The 14,019-nt window shown below is 38.8% G+C and overlaps 1 protein-coding gene across 11 annotated transcripts in view; it reads right to left on the bottom strand.

Moving 5' to 3' along the window:
* The window catches only part of LOC120299291 (voltage-dependent T-type calcium channel subunit alpha-1G-like), a 217,005-nt gene that overhangs the window by 101,523 nt on the left and 101,463 nt on the right, over window positions 1-14,019 (bottom strand). For 7 of the 11 annotated variants that reach the window (XM_039323952.1, XM_039323950.1, XM_039323956.1 and 4 more), the window contains 5 exons: window positions 11,769-11,837; window positions 10,146-10,172; window positions 6,548-6,641; window positions 4,493-4,677; window positions 3,877-4,317 (listed from right to left, as the gene is read on the bottom strand). In XM_039323952.1, the coding sequence (XP_039179886.1) occupies window positions 3,877-4,317; window positions 4,493-4,677; window positions 6,548-6,641; window positions 10,146-10,172; window positions 11,769-11,837 (816 nt within the window). The remainder of the gene's footprint in view (window positions 1-3,876; window positions 4,318-4,492; window positions 4,678-6,547; window positions 6,642-10,145; window positions 10,173-11,768; window positions 11,838-14,019) is intronic. The other 4 variants (XM_039323951.1, XM_039323954.1, XM_039323959.1 and 1 more) reach the window with 2 other exon arrangements.

Raw genomic sequence — 14,019 nt, 5'->3', positions numbered from 1 at the left:
TTAAATACAAACACATGACAACTGGTAGAACAACCACCCACAGAATAGACAATGAAGATACTGAAGTAGTGAATAGATTCAGCCTTTTAGGATCAACTATCAGCAATCAGTCAATAAATGTGTTATAGACTAGCAATTGGTGGAGCAAATGTTAGCCTTGTTGCTTGCACAGTGCTGATATTTGTAGGTGTAAACATATCATGGCATTTGAGTATCTTTTCCAAGTCCTTTAGGGCTGCTCCACCAAGTGATGAAGACAAGTCCAATATTTAAAAAATGACAATACTGAAAAAATCAGCCACTGAATTTTTCAGTGACATACTAGATTTGGCACAATTACATGGTATTTGTTATCCTTGCAATATAAACAGGAAATAAAGGGAAGCCTGAACAGTCTTTAAAGGGTGCCATTTACTGTTACCAATGGAGTCCTTCCTAGAAAATCCACTTAATCTATATTTACCTAACAAAAACATTAGTGCATACTGTTTTTGTTATGCATTATGAAAGTTCACAATTAATGGTATATCTACCTTGGTCCTCAGTCTTCCAGCCCACTCATTTTCTCTACTTAAAGCTGGTATTCCTGCTCACCTTCACTATTTTTTAAATATGATGTTGCAGAATTGGAGTTTGACAGATTGGATTCAATTTCATCAAGCCTTAATTGTTTTTGAGGCTAATTAAGTTACTATCATTATCTAGCATGATGCTATCATGCAGTCCTTGCTTGCCATTCCAGGAGTCAGGGCTACACAAGGGAGGATTTCTACAGACTGTTACTTCAATAGTTACATTCCACACCTTCAGAGCACCCAAAGACCATGTTCCTTTCTAATGGGTGCCATGTACAACCTCTCTTGTTGCCCTTGATCAAGTTGAAATTTCATGTTTCTGTCTTGCAATTTGCTTTCTTATAACCATCTCTGATGGTTTTTCTGTTGTCTTGAGCAGCGCTGGAATTTAAAGATCCCACTTCAGATGGCAGCGTTTTGCTGTCAAGTAAAAGCTAATGTAGCTTTATCTTTATCTGCTTCAAATTGCCAGTGACTTTTTCTCTTGTTTTTAGGACCATGCCTACTGATGTTAACTAGCATTTCCTTCTTGGGAAATGGCTTCTTACTGGCCCAGGAAAAACATCACTAATGAGAGTATTACCTTTTTATATTGAAGTTAATACAAAAATTCCTATGGCCCTATGAGACAAAGAGGCCCTTACTTAGGAATCTTAATAACAGTTAATGCAAGAAGAAATCACCTGCTTGAAATTAAGGAGATTATATAGCCCTGACTTTTAAAAAAGGGCTATTTTCCCTATCTTTTTTGTGTGCATAATTGCTGAAGGCAATCAAATTACTCCTGGTGCCTCACACATCTTCTAGCAAACTAAGCACAGATTCTTGGGCTAATGGAGCTTGAGTTTGCTCTCCTCCTTCCTGTTCTGACATGAAAAGGAAGATTGGGAGGAAAAGGCTGGGCATTCTCTCCATACTTCTACCCTCCCCGCCCCCGTCAAGATTTCTGTTGCACAGCTCTACTGTTAAACAGAGTGATACAGTTAACTCAGCTCCAATCTGTGGCCCTAAACTGGCCTTGACCTTTAGCTGTTGTAAAAGATATTGTCTTGTGATGAATTCATTCAACAACCAATACAGGTTGCTTTCCTTAGGTGGGTTATCTTGCCTTTTGTTCAGGCCAAACTGTAATCAGGGCTAGCTCTGGTTATGAAAAATTATATCCTGACCAGGTTTATCTTCTCTTTCAATCTCCCAGCTGGAGTAAGGCAGAAAGTGGTTGTGCCCCTACAAGGCATTGGCCAATATGCCTTTCTCCTTACTTTCCAATAAAAGCAGAAAAGGCGAACTGAAAATAATAAAAATATGTGATATACAATAGCGCATTTTCCACGCCTGTGGGTATTTGTGCATATATGTGTACATGTAAAAATGTATGTCATGTGTGTAAAAATCTCAGATACCCAACTGATTGCCCTCTTTCTTGCAAGCCATAGTGCACATTTAGTTATTTATTTACTTGCTCAGTTCCCAAATATATCGAAGAAGAAACCTCACAAACATTCATAAGATTGTGCCTACTAAAATACTCTTCACTCCAAATCAGCAGTGCTTGGAACTGAATATGTCATGGATCATCCTAAGCACAGGTCTGCTTCCATGACTACCATGCTCCTTAGCATAAGGGTTGCTGAAGGTAGCATGAAATCTACCCAGATGGTTGATACAATCCAGAAGATTTATAACTTTCCTCTCTATCCATAATATTTGGATATTGTCAGTTCTGTGATTCCATCTCATCTTCTTCTCCTCCACAACAGTTTTTCCCTAGTTGGCATACTGCATCCGTCCCTCTCAATTCCTGGCAAATAGATGGGGAAGAAATGGAGGCAGTGACAGATTTTATCTTCCTGGGCTCTAAGATCACCACAGATGGGGACTGCAGCCAAGAAATTAAAAGACGCTTGCTCCTGGGGCGGAAAGCTAGGGCAAATCTAGACAGCGTACTAAAAAGCCAACAAAAGTACGTATAGTCAAGGTCATGATTTTCCCAGTTGCAATGTATGGCTGTGAAAGTTGGACCATAAGAAAGGCTGAGTGCCAAAAAATTGAGGCCTTTGAACTATGGTCCTGGAGAAGACTCCTGCGAGTCCCCTGGACTGCAAGGCGATCAAACCAGTCAGTCCTAGAGGAGATCAATCCTGACTGCTCTTTAGAAGGCCAGATCCTGAAGTTGAAACTCAAGTACTTTGGCCACCTAATGAGAAGGAAGGACTCACTGGAGAAGAGCCTAATGCTGGGAAAGATTCAGGTCAATAGAAGAAGGGGACGACAGAGAATGAGGTGGCTGGATGGAGTCACTGAAGCCATACGTATGAGCTTAAATGGACTCCAGATGGTAGAGGACAGGAAGGCCTGGAGGAATGTTGTCCATGGGGTTGCAATGGGTCGGACACGACTTTGCAACTAACAACAATGCTTTAGCCATGCTGGATGAAGATTGTGGGGATTGATGAGCCGAGGTGGCGCAGCAGTTAGAGTGCAGTACTGCAGGCCACTTTAGCTGACTGTGTTCAGCAGGTCAGCGGTTCAAATCTCACCGGCTCAAGGTTGACTCAGCCTTCCATCCTTCCGGGGTAGGTAAAATGAGGACCCAGATTGTTGGGGGCAATGTAAATATATATATACATTGCTTACTGGTGTACACCGCTTAGAGAGTGCTTGCACTTAAAAAGCGGTATATAAGTCTCATAAATAAATAAAATAAATAAATTGAAGTCCATAATATCTAGCACACAGTAAAACTGAGGAGGACAGAGCAGAAAAAGAGGCATCACCAGCATCTCGTTGATGTAGGTCAAAATTGGATTTTTTTTTTTTGTCATTAGATAGTAGGCTATGTCAAAGACAAAGTTCTGGAATTCATGGGAGATACGGATTCAAGATGACACACAGTATGAAGATTATGGGATAATGAGTGAAAAGCTAGATTAAAGAAAAAAAGATAGGAAGTTGGAATCATATAGAACTTCTAGATATTTTTGGCCAAATGACCACTTAAGTTTAAAGATTTGTGCCAGCTCTGCCAATATGATATATTATGATATACTGTGATATGATATGATGGCATGACACAATCTCTTATGGGCATGTTTAAGTTATGAAAACTGTGATTTCTCTAGCTTACAGGCTTCAGTTATTTATTAACGAATAGATATGTCAGTGCCCAATAAATAAGAATATATTGGCATGATATGTTATGCTTCTGCAAATTAACAAGGATCAAAACATTTCATTCTCTTCTATGGCAACCAATCAAAACACAAGCAAAAAGGTGCCAAGTAAGCTGGCTCTCACTTACTAAATTGCCTTCATCATCCAAATCATCACATTCTGGGAGCAGATCATCCAAATGAAGCTGCTGAATCAAGACTCTTGAGGTGGCTTTGCCACTGTAGTCTGCTGCAGAGGTGTGGCTACTGTGGATGTTGCTGGTCCGGTAAAGAGAAGGCACCTGCAGGGTATCTTGAAAGTCAAAGGAGCCTTTGGTTTCTAGTGACTCCATGCGATGAGGTATAGAGCCGTTGAAGCTCCCAGTCCTGCTGGATTGCTCTTCATCTGAGCTTTCCCCTTCCTCTGAACTCTGCTTCCCATTCCCTGACAAAAGCGATTTATGCTCACTGCTCTGGTTCGTACGGCGTTTCAAGCTAGGTGCTCGCCCGATGCTGTTCCAGCTCGACCTGCGGCTGTTCCAGCTACTTCCTGCGCTCCATGGGCTATGTGGAGAACTCCGGACACTGACCTGAAGTGATGTAAGTAAGAACACAAGGGATATCAATAGAATGCTAGAAGCAAGAACTCGGTTAACAGTGCCAAAAAGACATCCAGCCGGTGGAATAAATTAATTTTAAAATATGCTGCAAACGGGGCGCAAAGGCGAGGAGCAAAGGATACAAGGGAGAAGGTGAGCCACATACCGGGGATTTGAGATCAAATGTATTAGGATCCATGGAGGTGCCACTAGCTCTTCGAGAACCATAGTCCTGAGCCACTTCTCCATAGATGGCACTTTTTGGCATGGACATGGGTGTAGCTGCTGTGTGAATGATAAGTGGGGGCGTCAAGCTCTTCTTTAGCTCTGGATGGTCACAAAGAGCCATCACTGAAAAAAGAAGAAAGAAAACATTCGTATCGTGCCCTATATCATCAGAGACATATGATTTGATGTGATCAGGACAGTTTTCATATGTGTCTTGATCATTCCTCTTTCTTATGTCTCTCAATCTTCTAATACAAGACTCTCAAATCTTCATTTTACAGGTTCTCTGGTCCCTTTACTGTATGCTCATGAATTGCCAATAGCACTCCTCTGTTTTCCTACTCTTGATTTAAGATATTATCAAGACTAGCTTCCTCTCTGTGGTATGCAAGATGGACAGCAATCACATCTAGCAGAGGTGTGCTAGAAACGGTCTTCTTGTTGTTCCTGAATTGCAAACACTACTGTTTTTCTATCACAGACGTCAGGATTTAACGGGTTTTAACCTACGATGGTCATAGATTTCTCATTCTTAAGGTACACTCAGAGCAATCTTTTCCCTTCACTCTTTGTCATGGAGAGATATTTATCCCAAATATGAACTTTACACTGTATAATGAGCCACACATCATATTCCAAATTATCTACAACATTATCCCATGCTCCTCTCTTAATGTTGTTGAATTCCTCCAGTGACAAGAATCTTTATCAAGGCATCTCTTACATCATATTGACTGAAGCTAGACACACACACACACACACACACACACACACACACACAATTGTTACTATAGCTACTGTATGTGCACTACCAAAAATCTGGTAGATTTTGCCACTAGATCGTAATAAATATAGAGGCATCTGAACCCCTTGCTGCCATCTAATGATCAATCAGATTTTTGCAGTCCATCTAGATACTCCTAAGGAAACTAATTCAAATACATTATACAAAAACTTCTGTGGAGATTCTCAGTCTTCTAGGTCATAGTTACCTGAAAGGTGTTTTTTTTTTCTTCAAAAGGCAACTCGACTGTTTTTTTCCTTGAGGAAAAAGAAGAAAATGTTTTGCTTCTCATCCAAGAAGCTTCATCATCCCCCCCATCAGAACTGATGAAGTCTCTTGTGAGAAGTGGAACCTTTCCTTCTTCCTCAAGGAAAAAACAGCCCAGTTGCCTTTTGAAGAAGGAAAAAAAGGACCCGTGAGACATTATATCAGTGATGGCAAACCTTTTAGAAACTGAGTGCCCAAAAACCGGCCCTGCCTCCCCCGCCCTCTCTGCCCCCGTTCCCCTGCAAGGCCACCCACTGCCTCCATGGCCCACCACAGTGGATCGCCCAGGCAGCCCAGCAGTGCCGTGACAGCCATGCCCTCTGCCCGTGCTCCGCAGCATCAGCTGCGCATGACGGGGCGTGAGGGCCGAGTCTTGTTCCACTGCCCAATTACCATGTCCTTGGCTGCATTGCTCCGCGCGGACCACGTTCAGGGGCGACTCTCCTCCAGGGGGACTGCTGGTGAGAAGGGGGCTGTGGGGGGAGGCGGGGCTGGGGCAACAGTGCACGTGCCCACAGAGAGGGCTCTGAGTGCCGCCTCCGGCACGCGTGCCATAGGTTCGCCACCACTGCATTATATAAAGACTGAACTTTCTGGAAAAGGCTCTAATGATGGGAAAAGTGGAAGGAAAGAGAAGAAGAGGACAACCAGGAGCAAGATGGATTGACTCAGATACAATGGCTATGGGTGCATCTCTGGAAGACTTGAAGGACCAGGTTGGAGATAGATAGTCCTGAGAAAAACTATTTATGTGATTGCTATGAGTTGATACCAGCATATAAATCAATAATCAAAGCTATTACTAAAGAAAGGTAATGCATTTGCTCTTTTTCTGCTTGGTTATACTTAATAACCAAGAAAATAAATATACATGAAGTTTCATATAACAAATGGAAAACATTTCTTAGCAGGAAAAACAGCAATAATCATATTGTTACTTACAAGTTGGATTTGAAAAATTTTTCTTAAGTCCACACTCTTCTTCCAAAGTATGGGGAAAAAGTTCCCCCTCAGAATCAGACTTGGTAGCATCCCCCTAGAGAAAAAACAGGAAAAATAGGATAAGTTACCTGGCCATTCCCTGTCTGAATAAGAGGACTCTTCCTCCCCCCTACACACAAGGTTCACTGTTCCACAAAAACTGTTGCCACATTAGGACACAACCTTCCACAACATGAGGCATGCAAATATTTAATTCCAAATTTGTAGTCCAGTTTTACAACACACTACACTTTCGAAAAGGGCAACTAAAGCAGCTAAAGACTTGAGAGAAGCAAAAACAATTGATTTAACCTCATTCTGCTAGAAACTTGGCCTGGAAGCATAGTTAACTCCCAGGCTTCTAACATTTCCCCCTCAAGGTCTTCAAAGGAACCATCTTAATTTCCAAGCGCTTATAACTCTTTCTACTCTAATAAATATTTTAGCCCAATCACAATAGTTTTAATCAGACATTTGAAAGTATGTTGTTTATATTGACTAAATGGTGATGGAGGTGGTAAATAGAAGGCAGAAATTATAAGCAATTGCATGCAGCCTTGAATCAGAATTTGCTGTATATACTTTTCAGATTGATTCCTATAAAATACAGAACCATTAATCTGAATAGTTGAAAGGAACAAGGCAAGGATCAACTCTATCTATCTATCTATCTATCTATCTATCTATCTATCTATCTATCTATCTATCCATCCATCCATCCATCCATCCATCCATTCATCTATCCACGGAGCCACTGCAGTTTCATACAACAGCCTAACTTTTACCTCTCAAAATTGGTTAATTAGAGATCTGGTTGAGATGAAATGGACATTTATTTTAGTAATATGATTTGGGGGACAGATATTCTGGGCCTATCCTTGATTTAATTCATATAGTCATTAGGATGAATTGAAGGGCTGTCTGTCAAAAGTAATGTTTGGCTTCTGACAGTGAAATCAGAATCAAGAGCCTGTAAATAATGGGCATTTACCATACTGACAAGGCTCTTTTATCAAATGATAATGAAGTTCATAAGGCCTTTTTTATTAGAGAGTTACCCTAGAATTCCTTTAACATTCAATGGTAATTGTCTTTATTTGTCCACTTCATTTTCTTTCTTGACCTCATTTTCAAATCAAACATTATTACCATTTTGGAGCTCATCTCTGGACCAATCAAATGATAATAAGACATAGCACTAAGCCATATGTGGTTTGATTTTGGTTTAACATGTTTTGTGTATAAGCACTGTAACTTATAAGCCATGGTTAATGACTATGTATATTTGAACTCAGTTAACTGTGGTTTAAGGAAACCACAATTAAGCAATCATGGCTTAATGTAACTTAATAACCTATTATATGAACCAGGAATAAATAGTCCATAAGGACTGAAAGCTGTTTTTCTGGCAATTATGATCCAAGACAGCTTCATAGAGATAGTCAACACAGCAAATCAATAGGTGATAACACACACATATGCAAAAAACCTTATGAAATCAGGAAAAAAAGGCAAATAACCCAGCAAAATACAACAAGATCCATGCTGCTGTACTAAAAAGCTTTAGCTCACCATGATGGCACTTGATGCTTGAGAAAAACTTGAAAAGTGGAACAGGTTTGGTTGGGAGGATAATGTTCAATAGCAGTCTTTTGAAATTAATTGAAAATTTTGCCTGATTAGCATCCAGGTCACATCATCAATGTACTGACCTTTATTTTTCCAGTTAAATGTGTACTTGAGCATCTGTGTAGATAAATATATCTGCAAGGCATTTCTTTCCAATCAAGCTACGGACTTTTTAAAGATGTATCTTGCACCTAAGCACAGGGAATTCATAAATAGGAAATCCTGCACCTTTCTATCCCTATTGAGCCCTTGGAAAACATAAAACAGGGTAAAAACATGAGTTCTGCATGATGCTCCCTGCTCTTCTCCATTTGGGTCTGGTTGCTGATTGTGAAAGTTTGAAGAAAGTCTCCTACTTAACCTGGATTTTCTTTGCATTTGACATCCAGTGAATTGTATTCATTCAAACAGGAGTCCACCAATTTCTACTCAAATCTTTCTTACTGACATTTAAAGGTCAGGATCAAAACAATGAAGCCAGCATGCACATCCTTGGGCTCCTTCCAACAGGACAGAATCCTGTTCTTGAAGGTTTAAGTAAAGCTATTCTAAGCAAATGGTGGGTGGATCCCTTAAAAAAAAAAAAACACCGCTGAAGAATACATGACACAGTTCAGATGAACTTGTGACTAGATTTTTATTGTGACTCAGAGTTAAGTTGATGTCCATTCCTTTGGATACTTTCCCAATAAACATATTAGAAGTCATCTGCTTCTTTTAATGCTAAAATAAGGCTAGAAGCAGTAATCCATCTGCAACTCATGAATTAATTCATTAGTAATTTTGTTAGGTTTTACCCATATTTTTTCATAAAGTATTATAAGAAGTACAGTATAAAAAAAGGTGAAGTAATTTTCTCTTAGTGGTTGCCCTAATGCATGTTAATTTACGTGTAACATTTCAATCTTTCATGATTAACGGATCCCTTATACCAAAATAATTTAGTCCAATGTAAGGGATGGTCTTTATTTATTTTGTGTTGCTTAAATGTCATAATGGAATTATGGTCCCATAATTCTGAGAATGATCCTCAAAATTAATAATGTGGTAGTAATTTTGCTGCCCATTTCTCTTTATTGAGACAGTGCATTTGAGCTCATTTTCTCAATAATAAATGATTAACTGGAGATAAATGGCAGTCTTAATTAAATATTTATGCTATAAGCCTCTCAAAGTTTTTGACATGAGATGGGCAGTAAATAAATTTCATAGTAAAATAAAAATAAAATAAATAAAAAATATTTCCGAAATATCTCTTCTGTTCATATGCTTCAAAATCTACACAGTCCAATGGGTAATGGATTGGCCTTAAGCTTGGAGCATTTAGGGTATCCACATGGATGACTGTGTCCTGTCAAGCAACTTTTCCTGCAGTTCAAATCTGACTTTAAAAGGATCGTGTGAACATGAGAAAAATGCCTGTGCAGACTTGTGTCTTTACAGTTTTGTTAAACATGCAAATTAAATATATGTATATTATATTACAAATCATGTAAAGTGATGCTGGGTCTACATCACATACAAAAAAAAATCTTCACAAATGTTTGAAGATAATGCTTGTTAAAAACTCAAAAAAGCATTAATGATATTGGTCAGTAAAAGCATCCTTATTTTGAAATAAGAAGGAAGTCTGTGTTAAAAGCCTTTCAATAACGTTGCAATTTGCAAAAATTGAATTCAATATGCTTTCCCCCACATTTTTTTTTTAGTCTGCATTCCAAACAGGGTTTTTTTTTTTAGTTATTAGGTGACGGCTTGTCTGATGTGATATTTAATACAAATGCCAGTGTATTTTATCCTCCCTCCTTTCAGCACCAAACCCATTTTTTTTACAGCATCCTGCCATAGAACCCAGCACCAACTTGAAAATGCTAAGCACACTAATTTACCACAGGCAAGCTTTACCCACCTAGGTTCCCAAAGAAATTACCTGTTTTTTCACTCCTAGTTTGCCTTTCTGAATGAAAAAGGCATTAGGTGAGCAAAGGTACAGTTTGTTCATGATAAGCATGAGATGTGCCAGGAACTAACCAGTATATAGGGAAGGCAGCCTATGGCTATAACAGCTGTTCTGACTCTGGTGCTCTCCAGAAGTGTACATCAGATGATGGTATAGTTGCAATATCTCTGGAAAGCACCAGGTTGGGAGAAATCTGGGTAGTCAAAACAAAGGATCTAAACAGAAGCCCCCCCCCCTTCCAATACCAGAAGAAACTGAGGAAAATAGGGAAAGAGAGATTTATAGTAGAACAAGGCAATGGCAGAATTGATGTGCTTGATTTCATAGATAAATCAGGCAGGGTAGAAGATTTGCACGATGTCAATATTTGACACATTCCCAAGTATGTTGTCTTTTTTATTCATTTTTAAAAGGCTGCAACAATATTCTACCAACATTTTATAAATCCTTTAAGAAGGGAGTATTCCTTTTTTTTTTCCTGACCTCTCCTTTGTACCCTTCTTTCTAACCTCCAGTCAATAAAAAATTTCCCAAGGTCTCTGGTTATATATTATATATGCTGTCAGTAGCTGCCTCAATTCTAGAATGGCCATTTTTAGGACAGAGTCTTCTCACATATGAACGTCCACATAGCATGCTTGATTTTAGGTCCCGTCTGTCTTTGATATGTTTTCCTAATGTCTCTGTCTCTGTCTGTGTCTGTCTGTCTGTCTGTCTGTCTGTCTGTCTCTCTCTCTCTCTCTCTCTCTCTCTCTCTCTCTCTCTCTCTCTCTTTAAAGGGAATCAGCATTGGCATGCAGAAGGGTTAAGTGACAATTTGTAAGGCATGTCTATAAGGGAGATTATGATGTGCAACTATATGCATTATATTTTCTTACAATTCATGTTGGACATATGGGGAAATTTCTTACTGACCTGAATGAACTCTGGGCCTAAATTCATACTCCTTTGCTGTTGGTAATACAACTGAGACAGCTGAAACAATGATACTCTGTCTCCAAAAGTTAGAAACATACACTTATATTCATTAAAATCAGTGTATATTAATAGGTAAATATAAGCAACGATCAGTTATTTTGGCTCAATCAAAACCAAGAATTACATGCAAAGTTACAGCAAGTGGCAAGTGTTTCTATCCATTTATGAGCTGAAGGGCAATAGTCAGGGCACACTGCTAGGCTTCTAAGATGGTAGGAAGTTGAAGATCTTCCTCTTTTAGAAATGCTAGCAGGGGCCCTAAAATTTATAAAAAGGAATCTTAATAGGTAGGAGTCTAAAAGAGGTTTTCGCTCATTGGAGAGATACGCTCTTAATTCCCAGCAAAGAAGGAAGAGACTTAAAATCAAGGTCAACTTGACAATGAGAACAAATTCATAACCAAACATCTATCATAATGAGAACAGTGGCAATGATGGGGCTGCTCACAACACAGAGACAGAGAGACAGGCAGAGAGAGAGAGAGAGAGAGAGAGAGAGAGAGAGAGAGAGAGAGAGAGAGAGAGAGAGAGAGAGAGAGAGAGAGAGAGAGAGAGAGAGAGAGGAAAAGAAAACTACCAGACAAAGGTTGTGGTGTTCATGCCAGATCTTACGTACCACTGACGAGTCGACAGGCAGCTGAATACAGCTTAACTGCCTACTCGCTGCTTCCCGTTTGGTGATTTCCTGAAGTAAAAATGAGGAAGGAAGGTGAAGGGATGGAAGGAAGGCAGGAAAGAAGGTGGATTTTTCAAATTTTATAAATCTTAACATCAAAATTGAGAGAGTGAATAAAAGGGTAATAAATATATTGGGGAAAAAAGGAATAACAATAGAAATGGAAGAGAAGGGAAGGTACCCATTGTAGTAAATTTTGTACTACGGAGAAGCAATTGAACAGGTTACACTACCCTTGAGTTATATGATGTAGCCATTTATGGACACATAATCCAGATCTTTAAATTAAAAGCTCTGTTCATACTTATGACTTATATGTGAACAACTGTTAAAACAGTAAATCTTCAAATCTATCTATCTGAAATCTGTTGTTTCTTTCTGCAACAACCAAAGGGATATTAAAAAAGGGACAAGAGAATCTTTACAGAGTATAGTGTTTGAACAACATTTCTCCATAGCTTAGAGTTGGTTAAAAATATGTCCAATCATGTACCCTAGTTTCTTCCTCCCTATGCAGCTAAAGCTGCCACTAGTTGCTTATAGTTTGTTTTGTAAGGTATAGGTGCGTTAAGACAAGCTTAAAACCTGACAGCTACCCAGACATAAATTTGGGGGTTTTTTGGCAATGGTACAGGAGTGGTTGCCCTTACTATATTTGGGAACTTTTTAAAATTTCTAAACCTAGGCTGCAACCCTGGGGTTTCCTGCTGGTCTTGCATTCCAAGTGCAAACCAAGTGCAGTTTTGCTTAGCTTCTGAGCAAGCAGGCAAGGTTAACCAACTACTAGCCTTTGCTAAAGTGGTAGAAGTATAGACAGAGCAAAGTACCTGCTTACTGATCATTCAAATGAAGATTCCACATGCGTTGTTATTAGCAAGGGGCATTAATCTTTAAGTATTTTTAACTGAAAACCTTGTGGTAATAATTCAGAATTATAAAAGACAATTTATATTAATAAAATAGCAAGAGCACTTAGACTTATATACAGCCCCACAGTGCTTTACAGCACTCTCTGAGTGGTTTACAGAGTCAGCATGTTGCCCCCAACAATCTGGGTCCTCATTTTATCAACCTCGGAAGGATGGAAAGCTAAGTCAACCTTGAGCCCCATCAGGATCGAACTTCTGGCAGTAGGCAGAGTTAGCCCGCAATACTACATTCTAACCACTGCACCACCACAGCTCCTATATTGAGACAAACTCTTGCGGATTAAAGATGATAAGTATACTCCAATTATATTTGGCAGAACCCCATTTTATACAGCATGTTATGCTTTAGGAGTTTTAAAAAATCCAATACACTTGCAGTTATTTAATAGTCATCCATCTGACAATTACTTTTAAAAATAAATGCTATAGCAGTCTTTTCCAACGTCATGCCCTTGAGATGTGTGAGATTACAGTTAGAGTTAGAATTTCTAACCAGAATCTGATTGGGGAAAGAAAGAAAGTGGCTTTCAGTTCCTAGGAGAAGACAAATATAAAAAAACAGCTATATATTTAATTATAATAAAAACTTTTTTTTTCGTTTCTGGAAACTGAGGATGTTGGTCCGTTCCCTCTTTGATTTAAGGAATTGAATTAATTATTCTGGCAGTACTTCAAGTCTGCATTTCTTAGATGAAGACAAAAAGCATTTTGGAACATCAAAGTGAGCATCATACTTGTTAAGTCAGCCATATTTTTCTGTACAAATGGACAGTTTTGATCATTTTTCACTTTGTTACACAGACAATTATCTCTTTTCATAGATGACTGACTATGGATCCGGCAGTGGAGTTCAATTCTAGTGTGCTGGTGCCCATTTTTTTATTTATTTAATCTATTCATTTAATTTATCTCCTACCTTTCTATTCAGTTCAAGATGACCAATATTTTTTTTATAATTGGTGAAAAAGATGAGCTCTAGGTACAAAGGAAGCCTAACACGCCTTATGAATGAGAGCTATTGAAAAAGAGCAGTTTACTAAACTTTGTACTTAAGCAGCAAAAAATAAGATCTATTAGAATAATTTGGGCAATCACACCTCAGGTTACGCAGTGAAATAAAAGCACCTTACAAATAGCCCACTTGATCATCCCATTCAATAGGTCCGCAAGCAAAGTAGGAACTTTTCAATTAATATTAATTTCCAAACCAGTAATCTACAAATAAGAACTATGGAACAACAACAACAACCAAAAGAAATAAT

The sequence above is a fragment of the Crotalus tigris genome, unplaced genomic scaffold (genome assembly GCF_016545835.1).
Source record: "Crotalus tigris isolate CLP2741 ecotype Arizona unplaced genomic scaffold, ASM1654583v1 scf7180000024288.305614, whole genome shotgun sequence".
Lineage (NCBI taxonomy): Eukaryota > Metazoa > Chordata > Lepidosauria > Squamata > Viperidae > Crotalus > Crotalus tigris.
Note: the sequence above shows the minus strand (reverse complement) of the source record. Positions and strands in the feature narration are given on the sequence as shown.